A 21,476-nucleotide genomic window follows, 5' to 3' on the forward strand; every position below is an offset into this window, starting at 1 on the left:
TGCAGCATCCTTGCTACAATACTAGTGCTCATCATTTTCATGTACATGAAAATGCCTTTTGGTCTAATTAATGTTGGAGAAACTTTTCAAAGAGCCATGGATTTTACTTTTGTTGATGAAATGGGTCATTTCATAGTCATATATCTATATGACATCACTATTTTTTCGGAAACAGATGAGGAACACTTAAATCACTTGAGAAGAGTTTTTGAAAAGCATCGTCAATTTGGCATTTCCCTCAACCCCAAGAAAGCATTATTTGGTTTTCAAGAAGGAAAATTATTGGGACACATAATTTCAAATGAAGGAATCAAGATAGATCCCAACAGAATCAAAGCTATACTCAAAATTAATCCCCCAAGGAATATAAAGAAGTTCAATCTTTTAGATAAATTTTCTAAGGAGATTCATTCCGAAATTAGCTGAGCTTTTAAAGAATATAACCAATATGCTAAAGAAAGACACTGAGGTGAAATGGAATATGGAAGATAAACAGTCATTTAATAATGTAAAGCATGCTTTAACTTGGGCACTTGTGTTAATTATTCCATATTTTACTAAAGATTTCCTAATTTATTCATTTTCTTTTGAGCACACCATTGTTGCGGTTCTCCTACAAAAGAAAAATGAGGGCCATGAACAACCTATTGCTTTCTTCAATAAAGCTTTGAGGGATGCAACATTGAAATATGACATTATGGAAAAACAATTTGTTGCCCTAGTAAAGGCCATAAAATATTTTAGAGTGTATCTTCTTCATTCACACATCATTTCTTTTGTTCCAAGTGCAGTAGTTAAAGATATACTAACTCAAAATGATCCTGATGGGAAAAGGGGTAAGTGGATTGTTGTTATATTAGAATATGATATTGAAATCTGACCCACTAAACTCATCAAAGGTCAAGGGTTAGAAAAATTAATGGCAGAATCTAACTTACATGCTTTAAATATAAATTTTCTGGAAATATTTAATGAACTAGATGAGCTGGTGACTCCATTGGTAGAAAAATATTTTGCTACCTCTCCCTAGTATGCAAACATTATTTATGCTGTCTAGATAATCTTCGGCAAAATCACATGACAAAAGATTGATCATGTGATTTTGCCGAAGATTATCTAGACAATGTTATGGATCACAGAAGTCTAAATTCCTTAATTATTTATGCTCTAAATAATTTACAAGCTCCTCCTGGTTTAACTAAAACAAAGGCTAGATTTATTAAACTTAAAGTTGTCAAGTTTTATATTTTGAATGAAACTCTGTATTGGAAAGATGTTGGTGGTGTTTTACTAAATTGTTTGTTGAAAAATGAAGCAGATAAAGTCATGCAAGAGTTCCATGAAGGATATTACGGTGGACACCTATATTGAAAAACTACTGCAAATAAGATTCTGAGGGTAGTTTTTTACTGGCCCGCCCTATTTTTTGATATCCAAAAGAAAGTTACTTCATGCCACAAATGCCTAATATTCAAAGGTAAAAAGAAACTCTTGCCTTTACCCTTGAGACCTATATCTGTTGAAACCCCTTTCCAATAATGGGGCCTTAACTTCATAAGAGAAATTTGCCCTGCCTCATCTTCCCAACATAAGCGGATTCTGACAGCCACTAGTTACTCTACAAAATGGATATAAGACATACCTACTAAACAATATTCTAATGTAGTCATCATAAAATTCTTGGAGAACAATATCCTTGCTAGATTTGGTTTCCCTAGGAAAATTATTATTGACAATGCTACAACTTTCAGGTCAAAAAGGATGGTAGATTTCTACAACAAATATCAGATATCATTAGGAAATTCTATAGCCTATTACCCTCACATAAATGGACTAGCAGAGTCTTCCAATAAAATCTTAGTTAACATTATTAAAAATTTGTTGGAGGACAATAAAAATTCATGGCACTATAAGTTAGTTAATGCATTGTGGGTAGACAAGCTTACTACTAAAAAGTCAATAGGCATGTCTCCATATCAGCTATTTTATAAGATAGATGTTGTTTTTCCAACCTAATTGGGAATCCATGTTTTAAAGATGATGTAAGAATTGGAGGTGGAACCAAATGATTTACAGAAGAGAATAAACTAGACCATTCATTTGCATCAAGCAAGAGAAGCAGTTCATAATAGAACTCAGTTGATCCAAGATAGCATCAAGAAGGCATTTGACCGAAGGACTCAAGCTGGTGACTTTCAAATCAACAATCATGTTCTAAAATGGGATTCTATAAGGGAAGAAAAAAGAAAGCATGGTAAGTTCGACAACTTGTGGATGGGACCTTACATTATTGATTCTTACCGACGTAAGAGTGCATTTTTTCTAAAGAACACAGATGGAACAAAATTACCTGGAGGACCTGTCAATGGTAGGATGCTAAAGCATTATGTTTTTCAATATTAACAAAGTTTTTTTTATCACACCCATTGTAGATACCATTTACCTTTGTACTATCATGAGTGGGTAGCTTATGTCTGAAAGTTGAAGCCCGTGGAGAAGGCCCTGAGCTTTGAGGCATTTTTCCACCATACTACAAAAAATCAGTTGAGGATTCAAGGCTACTAGTCTACGGTGTTCTTGACACTTCACCAGGAAGTGCCATCCCCAGCTGGAGCCACTTTTAGGGTCCTATAATTTATAGGATTAAATGATCATTGAATAATTTCTTTAAGTATTTTAGATTGTAAATAATATTTCTTTCTGCAAATGATTTCCAAAAAACATAGAAAAATGAAAATACAAAATGAAAAGAGGGTATAAATACAAAAAATAGAAAAAAAGGTAAAAGAGAAGAAATTATAAATGAACCCCACAAAAAAATGAATAAATGTGAAAGTGATGCTAGCTTAAGTGCCACTACTAGCCTTCTGGCTTTGTAAAGAATAAATTTATGAAATTGTGTGCAGCTTGTTTAAATGCCACAATCCCTTTCTGCTTGAGACATACAATTTGATAATGTTCAAGTTGGTTTCAATTTATTTTAATTAGATCAGAATGAATAACTTAGCAAAACAATGTAATCTTGGATAATATTAGATAGGTAGAATAGGGGAATAAAGTCAATCAAGCAGTTTAATCTGGATTACTTTAGTTGAGTAGATTAGTTTAGTGTTTGAAATAAATATTCTTAATCTCTTTAGAATGAAAAAATTGAAAGGGTTTGCAAATTTAAATGCACCCTCATTTTCTTTAAAAATGAATTAGAATAGGAAAATAGAGGTTTTGATGTAATAGTCTAAAGTGCTTCATTATCTAAAGTTTGGACTTTGGTATATTATGCATGCACTTGAAATAATGTTGCGGGGCCCACCGGTGTTAAAACTCCCCCCATTTCGTGATCCCCGATCATCCCCTACACTAATCCGACGACCCATGAAAATTTTCGGACCCCCCCCCACAGTGATAATGTTTAGTGGTAGGGGGGGTCTAAAAAGTAGTTTCCTGCTCCCTACATGTCAACACGTGGGATTTCGCATCCCCCCTTCACTTACCGGATACTACCTAACCCCCCTTGAAAGTTGTTTCACTTCCCGCCGCAACCCACCTTCCCGCCAACTATTGCCTCCACATCCCATCTCAGCTACCAATCCCATCACCCCACGTGTCCCTCCTCCTGTCACTCTCGCCAATGGTCCTACATCATTCGCCCACCAATCCTCAACTACCATGTCCATGACTGTTGCACCCGCCGTTAAGTTTCTTTCTGTTCGCCCGCATCAATTATAGAAATTAATGCCATATCAAGACTGTTAAGCCAAAGGTTAAGCTCAGTCTGTGGCTAATAAAAATTGAATTTTCCTCTGTGATTGCACCTTTCCTTCCTTGATTAAAGAATATTTATCCCACCCCTATGTGCTTTTATCTCACAGTAGAATTTTCGTTGCTTGTAATTGATAAATCTATAGAGGTTTGTCACTCTAAGATCCCGCCAATTCCTGAAGCACGCTGCGATTTCCTTCTGTTACATCCATCCCCTATCAAATCTGCAACTACAATGGCACCCAAAGTTGCCCCTATAGTGATTCCTATGCTCACTCCCCCTATGGACTTAGACCACATTCCTCTCGTTGACAAAGACTATAATATTGCTGAAACACAGTGTGAATTCGACCTCTTCGAATTACGCTTTGGTTTTGGGATAATTTCCTTGATCAATCTGATGAAATAAACCTCCGGCAATCCATACTTCCTCTGTTTGTTTTCCCCCAGTCCTACCATTTTCCCGAATTATTTTTAAAATGCCAAGCCTCTTACCTTTCAAGTAGGATGGAAATTATTTCCTCGAATGGTGAAATTCTCTTCACCATCACAACTGATAGAATAAATCAAATGTTGCAAGTCCCCCATAGTGATTCCCTTACCCTTTTTTCCCTTGAATCTCTCAGAGAGCTACAATTTTTGAAATTTTCTCCCCCTCTCAACTCCCTAAGAAAAATCACCCATATCCCTATTCTATGTTCCCTCAAAGGACAAGACAGATTATCGTTGTCTTGTCATCCGTTCTTGGTTACTATTTGGATGAATGGGTAGATGAGCCTATTCTAGGCTTTCTATCCACCCTTTCTTCAGAAGAAGGACTATCAGTCACCTTTAACTATGGTCACTTCTTAGAAATTGTAATTCATGAACAATTCCTTCAGTTTTTAGCTGAAGGAATGTTCAAATATTCTTCAATCCTCATGTACATGTTTATTTTGATAAGTTTCCATTCGCAGTGCAGAAGCTTGATCAACAAGGAGAGCCATAGTCTGTTGTCTTCTAGACTTCTTTAATCAGAAGACAATCACAAGAATTCAGATTCACAGACTTCATCGATCAATTTATCTATCCAACAACTTGTTTTCTGAGTGGCCAGGAGGTTCCAAGGATTAGTGAAGGCATTCATAAGGTTTTACAACTTAGTGAACAGGTGAAAACAAGGGACTGGTACCTTTACCAGTCATTCACAGAAATTAGAGTGTATGGTTTAGAGCTACCACCATATAAGCTACCTAAGTATTTTCCAATGAGAATATTTTCCTTGGAGTACCTTAAGGCAAATAATTCATTCTGATAACATCCATTTCGTGGCAGCCAAGATGAAATCTTAGTTCCGGATCAAAACTAGGATAGGACCTTTCATCTGTAATAGTAGAGCAGTAAGAGAGGAAGAAGACCTCTTGCTGACACAAATTAACTTCCTCTCAGTTTCTCTTGGTATTATGACCCCTTTGGGGTAATTTCCAAGTTAAGAGTGGAACAAAAAGCCACACCCCATGTGCATACTCAAAGGCCAAAAATAGAGAAGTATATGAACCAACACACTTGGGTAGAGAATACATTGTAGGAGGCTGAGGAGCAGATACTTTTCAGGACAACTTCAGAGACTCCCATACCCAGAGAAAATACAGATAATAGATAGAGAGAGGATGATTCTCCATTAGTCACAAGAGTCTTAGCCAAAGAGTTCAAAACATACACAAAGAAGATAAAAACAACCTCTAAAATAGAATTCCCATCACTGGAGGACAAACAAGGCACTATTGTACTCTCATATTTGCAGACTTTTAAGTTGGTCCCCATCATCCTCGGCTACTAAATAGATTCCAACTACTATACCTCAGACACCAGAATCATCCACAGAGAAGAGACAGTTGGATATTTTTTAGAGATATAAGGAGATTAAGCATAGGAATGAAGCCATTCATGATAATATATATGCTCAATTCACGAAGCAATATTCCTCCATCCAGCACAGGCTCATCTCAGTATATGATACAAAGAAGGGAAGGATGAATATGGCATTCTTGCGGGCCTAGGTCCCTCAACCAAAGTCAGCATCAGAGTTCAAACAAACTACTTTTGAATTTGAGGCAAAGGATGTCCATCCTTTAGATCAAATAGATATGCACAGGAAGGATGGAGAAATTGTATACTCTACTTTCACACAGACTACTAGCACTGCTTCTAAACTACAACTTACTTTGAATAATGTGCAGTCTCAGCTCAAATTGGAGAAAGTGTCCTCACTTGACAAAGATACCAGAATCAAATACCTGGAGGAAATGGTGATCAAAGTAGGTTTTGATCCAGAAAATTCAAAATCCATGAAGGAAATAATCAGAAATAAATGTTGACATAGAAGACTTAAAGAAGCAATTGAAGCTGCCAGCAACAAAAGACCCTCGGGCAAAGGAACTTGGAGAGACGGAGCTACAAAAGGAGGAGATGTTAAAGCTTTCAATGGAACAAAGTGCACAAACCAAAACAATGGAACCAGAAATGGACAAGATCATAAAAGAAAAGGAACATAGTTCACAACTTGTGTTGGTTCCTCTTGATGTAGTTCCCATTGCATCTCTACTTCAAATAGGTGTCCCTACAACAACTACGATAGTAGGAACATCATCTTTTACTGTGATTCCCACATCAGTTGTAGATGATTAAGTTAAGTTAGATTAATCCATGGAAAACATGTCCATACAGGGAGAAGAGCTAAAGAGGCCGAGGCAGGAGGTGAAGGTTCTATAGGAACAGAGTACAAGGTTTTAAAATTACTTCATAACAAAAACACAGAAGTCCCAAACATTGTCCCAAAGATTGTAGAAGATGGAAAAAGATTGTGCCATGGGCAATACATTGGCACAGGTAAAAGAAAATATCTAGAAAAGGATCAATGAAGACATGGAAGGCGTTTGGCCTTCAATCCAAATTATTTTTTAGCAACAAGAGTTGATTGAACCGTTCGATGAAGCCATTTAGCAGGTCAAAAGGCAATTGGGAGATAAACCCAATGAGGCCACCAAGCTCATCAAATTTCTCAACTCCAAGAACAATCAGGAATTGGAAGTGTTGGAAATTGAAGACAGGGCTAAAATGATTTTGGAAGTTAGGAAAGTGATGACTAAAAGAAATCTTATAAGATAACTTGAAGAGTAGGGTCGAATTATGAACACTGGTATACATAAATTCTTCACCAAGCTAGAGCCCCTCTACAAGAAAGGACTTCCAAACTTGTTAGTAATTAATGACAAGCTCAGCACGTGGTCGGATTACAGTGAGAAAATAATGACCAAGGCAAGAGACAGTTCAAAGGTTATCGTTGGAAGATTCAGTATGATAGGAAAGGCATTCCTGGAAGCATTGTCATACGATATCAACATTCAGTATGCAATTCCAAATCTATTCATCACCCGACCGACATTTGCCAAATATACTGAAGTCGACGAAGTGTATAGAAATTTGATGAAGATGAATATCCCGAGTGAACAATGCTAGGATAAAATTTGTGAGTTACTGGAGTAAAAGGTAGTTTCAGGGGCACAACTCAGCATTACAACACATGTAGAATTTGAGCACTAGACAGCCATCTAGTCCACCAATTCAGTGCAACCACTTTAGACAGTTCGAATTTCCCTTATATCATTGTAATAAATTAGATTGATTCAATTTTATTATTTTTAGATACATCCTAGTCATTCTGACAAGATATTTTTTGTAAATTAGTTATAAATACTTCATCTTCAGAAGTATCAAGGGTTGGTTTTTGTACGAAGAACATTATTGTATATTGTTGAAGCATCAGCATATTACCAGTAATACAAAAGCTCTTTCACAAGATTCTTGTGTCAAGTTGTTGGTGAAGTGCATCTATCTATCTTATGTGTTTATATTTCTTTTTTTATAGCACATAGTTGTTTTCAAATTTGAATTATTCAATAGATGAGTAAAGGGCAGAATTTGTTTAAATCTACACTCTACACCCAGCTACGAAAAATTTCAATGTTTTCTTCTAATCTTTAAATATAGAATTTAGGTAACAGTGTTCTACATCAAAAGTGAACCTTAAATCTATTCTTCTTCTCCATTTCACAAACCTTAAAGAATCCCTTCAGTTTAGCTACCCTGCCCTGTGAGATCTATTTGTAGATATTGCAGTCAATATGTATTTTATGTAACAGATCCATAGCCTAATGGTAATCTAGTTATCAACCAACCATTCAAATACAAATCAAACCTTAAACTTCATAACTAGCCTAATATTCAATCAAACAAAGTTAAATCTTTCAGAGAGAGCCCTCTCTGAAGCTGGTAGGGCTAGATCCCAGCTTCCAAAGTTGGTTTGTGGTTACCTATGTGATTTTCTTCTGCAACCTCAGAAAATTATGGAGTGCTAACACTTGATACCTACAATTCCTCCTACTAAAACTGCTTTATCCAATCCTTACTTCTCCTTTTCTTTCTTTGTCCTTCCTTTTCTTTCCTTTGCTTTCTTTGCTTGCTTCCTCCTCTTGGTGCTCTTCTCCTCTTTGAAACCAATTCCAAAACTAAACTGACAAAAATATAACCAACAAAAAGCCATGAATTGGTCCTCTGATGCCTTTTTATTATTGATGCCTCTAATTTCTTCTTTTTTCCTCTTTTTTCCTTCAATTTCCTCATGATGCAAATATGTGTCTCTTCACCTTCCTTTTCTCCTATTTTGCTTTATTTTCATAAATAAATGTCAATTAATGTCTCTTTTCGTTTCCAAATCCTTTGTCAATGCCTTTTCCAATTTCCTTAGCCATAATAAACCAAATGAACACCCACTAGTATGTTTTTCCCAACATTCATCTTGAAATACGTGCCCCATGACCTTGGTCTTATTTTACTTTATTAAATTTATTGCATGAAATTTTAACCTGGGGTTGTTACAAAAAATGCATACTTTGACATCTCTTTGGCAATGATGCCAAAAAGTGATGGTCCTCAGTATGGCTGCAAGAATACTACAACCCCCATGTATCTCAACTTTAATTGTCAACCTGGGGTTGATACAAACTTAAGAGAGGTCGATACTATGTATGAAACATGTATTATCTTCTTATTTTGCTGATTTTATGTAGGTGAAAACACTGAAATGGTGTTTAGTTACTGAAATGCCATTCTACTATTTATGCTACAGGTAAAATTCAAAATTGCACGAAGTAAAAAACAATAAGAAAATATACATTAATTGCAAGAAAAATAAAGAAAACCATTTTAAGTATGATGAGATGAAAAAATATATATTCTACTATGCACAAAAATCAAACTTACATTTGAAACAAAGCATGTAAATATGAAACCCTAATTTTGCAGGAAAAAGGTATTTTCTACAACAACTAGGTTAAGGAATATACTTGGTCTCTTGGCTTCTAAACTTCATCTTCAAGGTCTTGGGGACATTGTAACACATCAAATAAGACTAACCATGCATTGGATGCAAATTTGGATGATTATTTTAATGAAAAATGTGAGCCACTACAAGAGTCTTTGTTTTGTTATAGGAGATAGTATAGTGAGCAAAAAATGGACTAAGGATGTTGTTTGAAGGTGGGATGAGGCTAATCAAAGATAAGGAATGATAAATAATTCATGTCCATGCCATTGTATCACTAGAAGGAAGGTTTATTCAGTGAGTGGATGGCTATAGAGACTCTTGTATCTCTACAAAATAGGAAACTGTACAACTACAACACACAAAAGTGATAACCAACAATGAAAGATCAACAACCAAAGTAATTTCTAATGCACAAAAGGAGATATTAAATAATCCAAATTATTACTATAAAAAAAGCTACCGTTTAATGACTATTTCGACATAAGAAAAGGCAGTAAGAAATAAGTTAAGTAACCCAGCATAAATTAATAATACTCATAAATCAAATTGTAGAAATAAGTAAATGAACAAATGCATGGAAAATATATGAGCACCTAGGGTGGGACCTATGCTAAGGAGGCTAAGATCCTTGAAGTAACAATAATATAAGAACCAAGAATGTCTTTCATTGATTAGAAAAAATGCTAGTACATGAAAATTTGTAGAACTGGAACCTCTACGCTAAAGTATCTACCAACTTGACTAATATTGGTTTATTCTCACTTTCTAACTGCTCCTACTAGGATACTTGAACATTCTATTTATACAATATGGATGAGGGGCAACCTCCTTGAAAAGAGGAATGATTTCTCTCCAAATTCCATAAAAAGTAGGATATGTTCCTTAAATGTCCTCGCATCTACAGGGAGGATTAATTGGTGCTTGAAGCTAGCTGAGACGTTTGATCATCTTGCATCAAGGGATAGGTTCCATAAATTTATTTGACTAGATATCCTCATGATCAATGCCAAATCTACTCAATATCTTGAATCATAAGCACATTAGGCACACAAATTATGATAAACATCTCTAACCTTCCTAAGAACTTAGTTAAGCTAAGAAAACATATTTAAGTACATAAGGATAAGTCTATTGTGCCTAGGAAAGGTCAGATGGGCCTTATGATATACCTAATTGGGAAGCCCATCAACTCCTCTTCCCCCAAAGTTCTACCTCCTTTCCTTTCTTGCTTGTGTTCCTTCTCTTATTTTCTCTAGGCTTGCTCATCTTCTTTCCATGTTATGGGATGAACAAGAAGGACGTGGGTATCTCCCTTTCCCCATCATTTCTTTGTAACTATTTGGTGGTGGGGTATTCTGTCATGCCAATCCACCCACTCGTAGATTTCCCTCAAATTGAGGATTCGTCAATCCCACTCCTCAGGCCATCTAATTAAAAATTATTTTATTTTCTAATTACATAATGTCTCCACCAACCATGATACTCCATGTTGGTATTACAAAATCATCATTTATCTTTACAAACATAAGGGGCCAATATAAGGGGTGTTACAACTCATTTCTAGGAGTCATAATCTGTTGCCTAGGTGGTTTATTAGTTTTGTTTTCATGGCAAGCATTGCGGGGCCATGCAATCCATTATCTAATGGTTTAACAACTATTCCTACAAGCACCACAATGGATCAACTTCCCTATCAAGTGGTTTATTATCCATATAACAAGTACCTGAGTGGTTTATCAACTTATTCAACAAGCACTTAGTGGTTTATCAACTTACTCAACCTGCACTAAGTGGTTCAATTCTCCTCTGAGCTTCCCAGTGGCCATCAGGGTTAGGCACATAGTCCAAGACCTCAACGAAATCAAGGAAAATACTTTCCCAATTCATAGAGCACAAGGTTCAGCCATGCCCAACATTGGTCTTCTTGTTGTCATGTCAATTTCTTGACACAAAGTTCCTCTCCAATGGTTCCACATAGAAATTCCTTCCATTGTGTGTTAATTGGTGTCCTCCGACATTCTACTTGCTCTCTGTTCTCTTATGTGCCAATTGTCTTTCTCTCTACACCAAACGAACTATCTCTTCATTCACACACCTATCCTCTCCCACCCCTTGCTAACCCTCTATTGTTCTTCCCTCAGCATTGTCATCCTCTTCTTGCCACAATCAACAAGGAAAGGGATAGTATGGGCACCTCCCTCAACAAAGGTTGCCCACTCCAAACTTCATTGTTTATCATCACAGGTTAGTTCGTGGTTAGGGTGGTAATCATGGTAATTAAGTGAGGTTAGTATGGGCTCGTCATGAGACACCATGGGAAACCAAATGCACATGGAACAAGTAACCAAAACATATGCACAACAAGCCTTCCCCTTAGAGCTATGTATCCATACGTAACTTTGTTCAACTAGCTATCAATTTACTTTCACATAAATTTACCTATGTCTAAGATTTATAGAGTTTTATTTTACCACATTGAATGCAATGAAAAAAAGTTATTATAAATTGTAAGTTAATAAATCAATGGTTAAAAAATGAATTAATTTGTTGATTAATAATAAAATAAATAAATTAATGATTAAAATTATTAATTTAAAAAATAAATAATTAAACATTAATAATAAATTAAAATTACTATATTAATAATTCATATTTAACTTAAATTTATAAAATAAATATTGAAAACCAAAAAATTAATAATAATTTAATTAATTAAAATATAATATTATTTTTTATTAATAATATTGCGAAATTCTTTAACCTGATCACAGACAGTCCATACATCTCCCCATGAATTTAAACATAACCCTATCCATATTTATAATTAAATTACACCTATCTTCATCCATATTTACAATTACTGACACAAATATTAAAACAAAGCATTGAAAAAACCATTTCCATATCCTCAACAAACCACTTTCTTAAAATTAAAAGTACTTAATATTTCTCAAATTTTAAATTTTATTAAAAAAGTAACTTACTTTTTCCCAATCGTTCCATGTTTCCTCTCATTGCGCTTACCTTTTTATTTCCTCGTGTTGCTTTTTGTCAAGCGTATTGTACAACAAAACCTAATTTTAACCTTTAATTAATGGCTTCTTATTTCGAAATTCCGTCGTCCGTGTTTGGCGTGTGGAAAATACCAATAAGTTAACTACGTATTGCGGCTTAGGTTATATTTCCATCGCTATTTAATTTAATTTCTTGAAAAAACATAGTTACTAATTAAGAGATATATCTTTTCTGCATTGTAGAATTGGGATAGGCTTAGTTTATTTCTTATAATTTATACGGAATTAAGTAATAATTTATTGAAATGATTAATTTAAGTGGTGAATTTTTATAATTTAAGTGTCTCAAAGATTTTTCAGGAGGTTTGATCAAAAATATATTTTAAACAACATCAAACACGATTTAAAAGATTTTCCAAGATATTTAATCTATATATAAATCAAAAATCTATTTTAAACAACATCAAAGACGATTTAATTATTTTTTAGCAAAATTTAACAACAATTAAAAAAATTCCAAAATACTTTTCTAAAATAAGAAGATAAAAAAACACTCTAAAATACTTTTCTGAAATAAAAAGATAAAAAAATTAACCTTATTTAGAATATTCTTAAAAATCTACCATCAACTTAAATTTACTATTATAAACAAACATTTTTATTTCAATTACAATGCCTTAAAATAATATAAAATTAAATACATAAAAATAATCTCCCTTATATTCTACCGCCAACCTCCATGGTATAACGTGTTGCGTAGTGTTTCCAAAATCTACAGCCAACCTCCATGGTACGACGCGTTGTGTAATTTGGTATGACGTGTTGTGTAATCTCGGATTCCAGTAAAAAAAACTAAATGAATCAAGTAAAAATATGGCAAATTAAATTAATTTTTTTTATTTCTGCACTCAATCCGGAAACTAAACATTCCGGAGTAATTATCAGAACGGAAAGCAAAGATATCGGTGTAACTATGGGAAGTGGAAAGAAACATGTAAGCAAACACTTAGGAGTAATTATCTGAAATAGAGTAATTATCGGAAGTGGAAACCAATATGGAGGAGTTATTACGGAAGTTAAATATGGCAGGTTAGACCGGCATTTTTTTTTATATAAGGTGGTGAGCCTCTGTAAATATGCAACAAGAGACATAGAAAAACACTATTCTGTTAAAAAATTTGAAGATTTGGCTTAAGGAGTCTATAATGGCATCTGGCATAACTGTCTTTCTCACCACTTTTCTGGTTTACAATTACATTGGAGGTAGTTGCTATAGAAATATTTTTTTTCCCTTTTTTGGTATTTTAGAGGAACCAGTAAATTTTTGGAATTAAGAAATACATTTTTCCGTCTTTGGTATTTTAGTTATTTTAGAGGAACTAGTAAATTTTTGGAGTGAGGAAATACTTTTTTTTTGTGGTATTTTAGAGTAACTGGTAAATTTTTGGGATTAAGGGTGATTTTAATTTTTTTAAATAAAATTAAATTGGGGATTTGAACTTTGGATCACTTCAATTACCAAAATTAAATTAGGGATTTGAATCTCAGATAACTTCAATTACTAAAATTAGAAATTTGAATCTCAGATCACTTCATTTCAATTATCAATTGAGCTACTTTCTTAGTCTAATTTGAATCTCGGATCGCTTCAATTATCAATTGAGCTACTTTCTTAAGACTCTAAACCAGATTCGAACAAAGATTTCAAAAATTTTAACCTTAGAATCATTTTGATCACCTATTAAACTGCCCTTAAAATATTTTTATTTATGTAATGGATTCTCATTATCTTATGATACAGGGTAAGAAAGAAAATTCATGTATGTATTTATGTAATGGATTCTCATTATCTTATGATACAGGGTAAGAAAGAAAATTCATGTATGTATTTTGTGAATTTGCAGGTGCTTTTGCAGCCACATTTTCGATAACGAATAACTGCCCGCAAACAATTTGGCCAGCGAGTCTAAATCCAGGCGGTGGCCAAGCGCTTTCGACCGGGCAGACATGGAATTTAGATGTCCCCGCCGGCACCGCGGCAGGGAGGATTTGGGGGCGAACGGGTTGCACTTTTGATGAGTCCGGCTCTGGCAGCTGTGCGACTGGCGACTGCGGCGGGCAACTGGTATGCCAGGCCTCCGGTGCCATCCCTGCAACTTTGATTGAATACACGCTGAACGGTAACCAGAACCAGGACTTCTACGATATGTCCCTCGTCGATGGCTTCAATCTCCCGGCCTCCATTGCTCCCAGCACGAGCTCATGCACCACTGTTACCTGCAGCAAAGATATAAATGCCGATTGCCCACCGGATTTAAAGGTGGCAGCCGGAGGTTGTCAAAGTGCCTGTGCGGCTTTTCCTTCAAACGATCTCTACTGCTGCCGCGGTCAATACGTTAACAACTGCCCTCCCTCCAATTATTCTCAGTTTTTCAAGTCAGAGTGCCCCCAAGCTTATAGTTATGCAAAGGATGATCAGACCAGCACCTTTACTTGCGCTGGCGGTTCTGACTACCATGTGGTTTTCTGCCCTTAATTCTATTGTTAGCACTAGTGGTTTTGTTAAATAAACAGATTGCGTATTGCATATGTAAAGATGACCGGCTGGATGATGTTTTTATCATTCACGTTGCCAACGATCATTGATGATATATAACAGAAAGAAGTTATTTACGTGTGCAACTTTCTCTTGTGACTGTCCATCGTTTTACACATGATATGTAGACTGTATATCTTTATACACATGTTAAGTAGGTAACCTATTTACGTGGCTGGTTGGCCCACTCTTCGTCTCCATTTACATTGACGGGCGCTGATGTTCTTCATCCGAATCAGGGTTTTCAAAACACTATAACACGTTAATATGGTAATTTCTACTGCTATTTGATCTGTTTTTACAATTCCAAGCAAAGATTTTGATGCTTTTATAAATATTTTAACTGTATTTGACACGGCACATCACCCTCTCAAATTCTAGCCCTGATGGGAATGATTTATCTGAAAAATTTTGCACTGTGAAACCTAACATGTATAAATGTTGTCTGATATCTATTATTGTTTCAAGGCTTTATAGTGGGGAGCTGTAGACAGTTCACTTTAGGAGTTGTGTTCAGTGAGTTTTTTGTATTTTCTGGTGTCGTAAAAGAATTTGAAGTGAAATCTTGATTTGTATTATTGAAACTGGGTTTTTATTATATATATGGATTCAGGACCCTGAAAAGCTATCAAGCTTGTACTTTCAATAAATTCCTACCAAAGTTATCTATCAAGCAAAGGTTACCTATCAAACTCAGAGTTGGAATTTGACGGGCGAAATGCCGTTTTTTGTGATGGGTTTTCAGAGTTATAAAACGTATTTTTTACTGTTCACTTTTTTACGAAAACGTCCTTACTACCCTCTCAAACAAGTCTCCGAATCTGATCCTTGTAAATATATTTTATTGACTGGTCAATAAAGAAGTGCGCTAATATTTGGAATTGGTTCTATAATATTTGTTTTTATTGAAATAAATTAATTTCATGTTATTTATTGAAATAAATTAATTTCATGTTATTTAGTTTTTATTGAAATAAATTAATTTCATGTTATTTAAAGTTATAGGTGTATATTTGATAGCACGTATTTAGTCGTAATATATTACATTGAGTGATTAATAATTAAGTAGCTTAATATTTGGAATTTACATTATAATATTTGTTTTTATTTAAATAAATTAAATTTATGTGGTTTATATTTAAATAAATTAAGTTTGTTGGGTTTACTAAAAACTTGAACTTTACTTCGATTTCATGATATTATGATGGTGGAGAGGATGGGTACTATGGAGGATAGTTTTTGGTCAACTCCAAAGTTTTTGAGATGGAAATTTTTTTTTGGGAAGTTTTTTTTGTTTACATTGGTGGAAGAAATCTGTTTGTTTTTACTGAAATTGCAACATTTAAATTATCTAATAGAAATCCAAATTAAGAAATTGAAATAGGAGTAGATTGATTGCAATAACAATGAGTTGGGTGTGAGTAAAATAGATTTCTAGATTTACTCATAATTTTTGTATCATGTGTTTGGGAGAAGCATTGAATCTGGATGGTTTGGAAGTTGCTGATCCCATCTATGAGTAAAACAACCTTTATGATTCAACAAATCATTTAGTTATGGTCACATTGTTTTTTTTCTTATTATAAATATGTGAGAAAAATTAACACAGTTGTGTGATTGAAAAGTATTTTTTTAATTAAACCTTTATTGATGAAAGGTTTATTTATTATCAAAACATTTTGATTGAAGGGCAAAATTTTAAACATAACGTTCCTTGACGGCCAACACAAAAACTCAAAACGTCAAAAAAAATTTATCTGACGGGTAATGAAGAATCGAAATTCCAACCCTGATCAAGCTTACCAAGGGTTACCTACCAAACTTGTGCTTTTAATAATTTCCTATCCAATTTTTAAAAAATTAAGCTAAAATACCCAAAAAAAAAACAAAACAAAAAAAAACAAAACAAAAAACAAAAAACAAAAAACAAAAAACAAAAAACAAACCCACTTTTAAAAATCTCACTAAAATTAACTCTGTTCACTTTAACATAGTCTGACCCCATGGCCCACTAAAGCCCTAACCTATGCAAAGCAATAAATTCAGAGAGAAACCGTTAATGCATTGTAAGTTTCGGTAAACTAATATTTATCCTACTAGATCCTTTGAGTTGGGTTGCGCACTTTCATTCATTGTAAGGCCATTGATTTGAATTTTTATTCAAAATTGAAAAAGCTATTACGATTGATATGCTATTCCTATAGTATTTATTTATGGAAAAGTTTGAAAAACAATGAAATTATAAATATTAATTTTATTGGATAGTGGGGAATATTTATTTTAGAAATTTATATAATTTTGTTTGAATATAAAGAGAATGTAATTGCCAAGTTAAAGAGGAAGGAGAGGTAGTCGAAAGATATTAAGTGTAATATCATAGTTAACAAGGTTGTCCTCCCTTCTCTATTTTATTTGGCATTGGTTGTTTAGAGGAAGCAATGTGCCGGCACGATCTTCGCTGGGATAGTCATCATCCTTCTTCTCTACGCTAACAATATCGTTCTTCTCGCAAGGTGCCCATCTGATCTTGATAAGCAACTTAGACTTCTTAAGGATTTCTGCTCTACCATGGGTATGATTGTTAATATTGACAAAACAAAAGTTATGATTATAAAATCGAAGAAGGATACTTACGCTAATTTTATGTATGACAATAGTAACTTGGAGGAAGTGTCTTCCTACAAGTACCTAGGAATTGATATTCATCACAAGCTCAACTGGAACTATATCATTGTGAAAAGGATTAATGCGGGGTGGAAAGCTTATTTTGGTCTTGAAAATAATTGTAATACGACAAACCTCGTAATGTGGGATATAAAGAAGTTCCTCTTTGAAACTTACTCCGGTTATCTTATATGGATGTGAGGTTTGGGGTTGTAGCATCTCTAGAGAATCCCGGAGAAAGATTGAGTAAATCCAGAAGCGTTTTATAACGTATAACCTCAAAATTAAAAGCAACACACCCTACCCTATTCTCCTTATAGAAGTGGGTATTTACCCTATCGAGAGCCTAGCTATGACTAGGCTTCTGTTGTACAAACACAGACTCAATAACATAGGAGACCATAGACTTCCTAAACTAGCTTTAAATCCAGCCAAAACCACCTAAGGCTCAAGCGAGGCTGGTATAAAGACACCAGGGTCTGGTTAAACCATTGGGAGATCGACGAGAATGTTGCATTGCAAAACATTAATAACATTAAAAATATCGTTACTTCTAAGTTCAAAGAAAAAATGTGATGTGAGAAAGATTTAGCAGCTAAAAGAAAATTAAGATATTATAAGGAGGTCATCAACCCCACCCTAGAAGATCAAAAGTATATCTATGTTTTAACTAGCTCAAAGAAGAAAAATAATATAGCCAAGATTAGAACAAACTCTCATGAGCTCCATAATGAAACGAGTTGTTGGATAGTTCCTAAAACACCATGGATGGAAAGGTTCTGCCATCTCTATAAGAATACAAACATCGAGGATGAAAATCACTTCCTCTTAGAATACCCCACGTACAACCACATTAGATCTCAGTTTCAAAATCTCTGTTGCAATACTGACCTTCCTAGCCTTTTACGATGTCAAAATTACAGTGAGCTCGGAAGGCTTCTCTCAAAGCTTTTTGAGCATAAGAATAAAATCTTAAATCAAACTAAATAATTCATTTCTTTAGGTCCGATAGACCGAAGTTTGGTCTCAGTGGACGTTAACCATCATCATCATCATCGTTTTTCTTTTTTTTTTTAATTTCTTAAAAATTATTATTGTTTAGCATTTTTATTTAAGTACAAAGGAAATGTGTATAATTTTTTATGTGGTAGAAGCAACAATATACTCTACTTCAGTAGTCGAGAGAGATATAAAGCCTTGTTTCTTGCTGACCCACAACAACAAGCATTCCCCCAGGAAGAAAGTTGCACCAAAAGTACTCTTTCTGTCATCAAGACTTCCAGCCCAATCTGCATCCGTGTAGGCCTTCAATTTGAACTCTTCACTCTTAACATACCATAGTCCATACTCTATTATACCTTGAAGATATTTGAAGATCCGCTTGACAGCAACAACATGACTCTTTCGGGGAAAGGCCTGAAATCTGGTCACAATCCCCACTACTTTCATGATGTCTGGCCTTGAAGCTATTAGATACAGTAAGAGTCCAATCATTGACCTATATTCAATCTGATTTACTAGTGATTTTCCATCTTCTTTGCACAATTTACATCATGCAGTCATGGGCGTGCTGATTGGTTTACAATCTTCCATTCCAAATTTATTCAAGGTTTCCTTGATATATTTGGATTGGGATATAAACACTCCTTGTGGACACTAAGTAATTTGCAGACCCAGAAAGAAGGACAATTCTCCAATCATGGACATTTCAAACTTTGTTTGCATACATTTTGCAAATTGATGCCCCAACTGTTCCATATCGCTGCCAAATATTATATCATCCACATACACAACTACTATCAGTAGATGGTCACCTTCATATTTTACATAAAGGTTATTGTCAACTGTGTCTTTCTTAAACCCTTGTTACTGAAGATACCTATCTAGCCTTTTATACCAAGATCTGGGGGCCTATTTTAATCCATATAGGGCCTTCTTTAGTTTGCATACGAGCCCTTCATTGGAGGAGAGTATAAATCCTTTTGGCTTCTCAATGTACACTTATTCTTCTAAATCTCCATTGAGAAATGCAGACTTCACATCCATCTAATATACCTTGATATTCTTATGGATGGCAAGAGCAAGAAATATCCTTATAGCTTCCAATCGAGCTACTGGTGCAAATGTTTCTTCGAAATCTACCCCTTCTATTTCGGCATACCTTTTGCAGACCAATCAAGCTTTATTCCTGATTACTTAACCTTGTTCATTCAGTTTGTTCTTTAAAACCCATTTGGTTCCAATAACATTTTTCTCTCTCGGCCTTGGAACAAGCTCCCATGTATCATTCTTTTTAATATGGTCAAGTTCTTCATTCATAGCTTTCACCCAAAACTTGTCTTCACTTGCTTGATAGAGGTTCTTGGGTTCTATCTGTGATAACAGAGCCAAAATTTCATAACTTGTACTGCTCAAAAGTTTTCTTCTGGTCTGGACACCCTGTCTTTGATCTCCAAGAATCTGACTCTTAGGATGTTCCTTCTATACATACACGGAGGGTTTCTTTGGCCTTGAAGACATGCTTGCTTCCTCACCTTCACTATCTCAATATGTTTCATTCAGATCAGCAAACCTCAAATTTGATCTTTCTCCATCATTTGAGATCATATTATTTTTAGAGGATTGAGGTTGTGCACGTACTTCATCTACTATTACGTTGATGCAATCCTCAATCTTCCTCGTCCTCTTATTATAACACTTATATCCTTTGATTCAAATAGAGTATCTGAGAAATATTCCTTTGTCAGCATGTGAGTCAAACTTCCCAGGGTTCTCTTCATTCCTTTTAATGAAGCACTTGCTCCAAAACACCTTGAGATGTTTAAATGATGCAGGTCTTCCCTTCCATAATTCATAGGGAGTTTTATCACTATTAGGCCTAAGTTGAGTTCTATTTGATAGATATACTACTGCCTGGGATGCTTCTCCCCAGAAGTTGTGAGACACTCCTGCTTCATCTAACATTGCTCTGGCCATTTCCTGGATTGTTTTGTTCTTCCTCTCTACTACATTTTTATGAGGAGTTCTAGCCACTGAGTACTACCTCCTAATGTCGTGCTCTTCACATAATTCCTCAAACTCTCTTGAGGTGTACTCTCCCCCTCTGTCTGATCTTAAGCATTTTATCTTTAAATCTTTCTCATTTTCTACTTGAGCTTTAAACTTCTTGAAATGCTTCAATGCTTCTGATTTTTCTTTTAAGAGAACAATCCAAGTAGCCCTGGTGAAATCATCAATGAGAAACATGAAATACCTCTCTCCTTTTGAGGTTTTTTCTCTAGTTGGGCCACAAATATCTGTGTGAATGAGATCCAGAGGTATAGATCAGGCTAACTCTTTCAATTTGAAATGATTCCTAGTCTAATCGCCAAACTAATACAACTTGCAGATTGTGTTATCAGGCTTTGACAGTCTTGGTAATCCTCCTACTGCTCCCATCTTGCTTATTTTTATCAAACTGTCAAAATTCACATGCACAAGCCTCTTGTGCCACAATCATGCTTCACTTGTTTTGCTCAAATAGCAGTTGACCCTGAAATCGTTAAACACATACATTATTGTGGGTTCTGATTGATTTTCCCACCAGTTTTCCATTCTTTATGTTGCAGATCTCATAGTCTTTAGATCAGAAGGTCACATCATAGCCATTGTCACACATCTAGCTAGAATTGAGCATATTGTGCTTGAGACCTTCTACATACAACACATTTTGTGCTTATGTTTTCTGATCAAGATTGACTACTCCTTTTCCCTTGATTCTTGTTGGAGCGTTGTTTCCAAAAGTCACATTGCTTCCTCTGTCCTTTTCCTTAAGCAACAAAAATTTCTTTTATCCCCAGTCATATGTTTGGAAAAACCACTACCCACATACCATTTGTTTTCTTGAATATAAGCTGATAAGGCGAGTCTAAATTGCATGCTCTTTCTAGTCTTTGATTTCCAGCTCCCTTTATCCTTTTGGGTAGTTGTCTATATGACACTTTGGGACTTATATAGGTATTCAAATATGCTTCTACACTCACTGGCTTTGTGCCCAAAATTATTACATTTGAAGCATTCTACTTCACTTAGTAAGGGA

General features: G+C 34.9%; 1 protein-coding gene across 1 annotated transcript; it reads left to right on the plus strand.

The window, feature by feature from the left end:
- The first annotated feature begins 13,343 nt into the window (after positions 1 to 13,343).
- On the plus strand, positions 13,344 to 14,674 carry LOC149247444 (pathogenesis-related 5 protein Cup a 3-like). Its single transcript, XM_089455879.1, has 2 exons — positions 13,344 to 13,401; positions 14,043 to 14,674. The coding sequence occupies exons 1-2, from the start codon at positions 13,344 to 13,346 to the stop codon at positions 14,672 to 14,674; spliced, it is 690 nt and encodes a 229-aa protein (XP_089312005.1).
- The last annotated feature ends 6,802 nt before the right edge of the window (positions 14,675 to 21,476 follow it).

This window comes from Pinus tabuliformis, chromosome 7 (assembly GCF_031772625.1).
Source record: "Pinus tabuliformis cultivar Carrire ecotype Pingquan chromosome 7, CPIR1, whole genome shotgun sequence".
NCBI lineage: Eukaryota > Viridiplantae > Streptophyta > Pinopsida > Pinales > Pinaceae > Pinus > Pinus tabuliformis.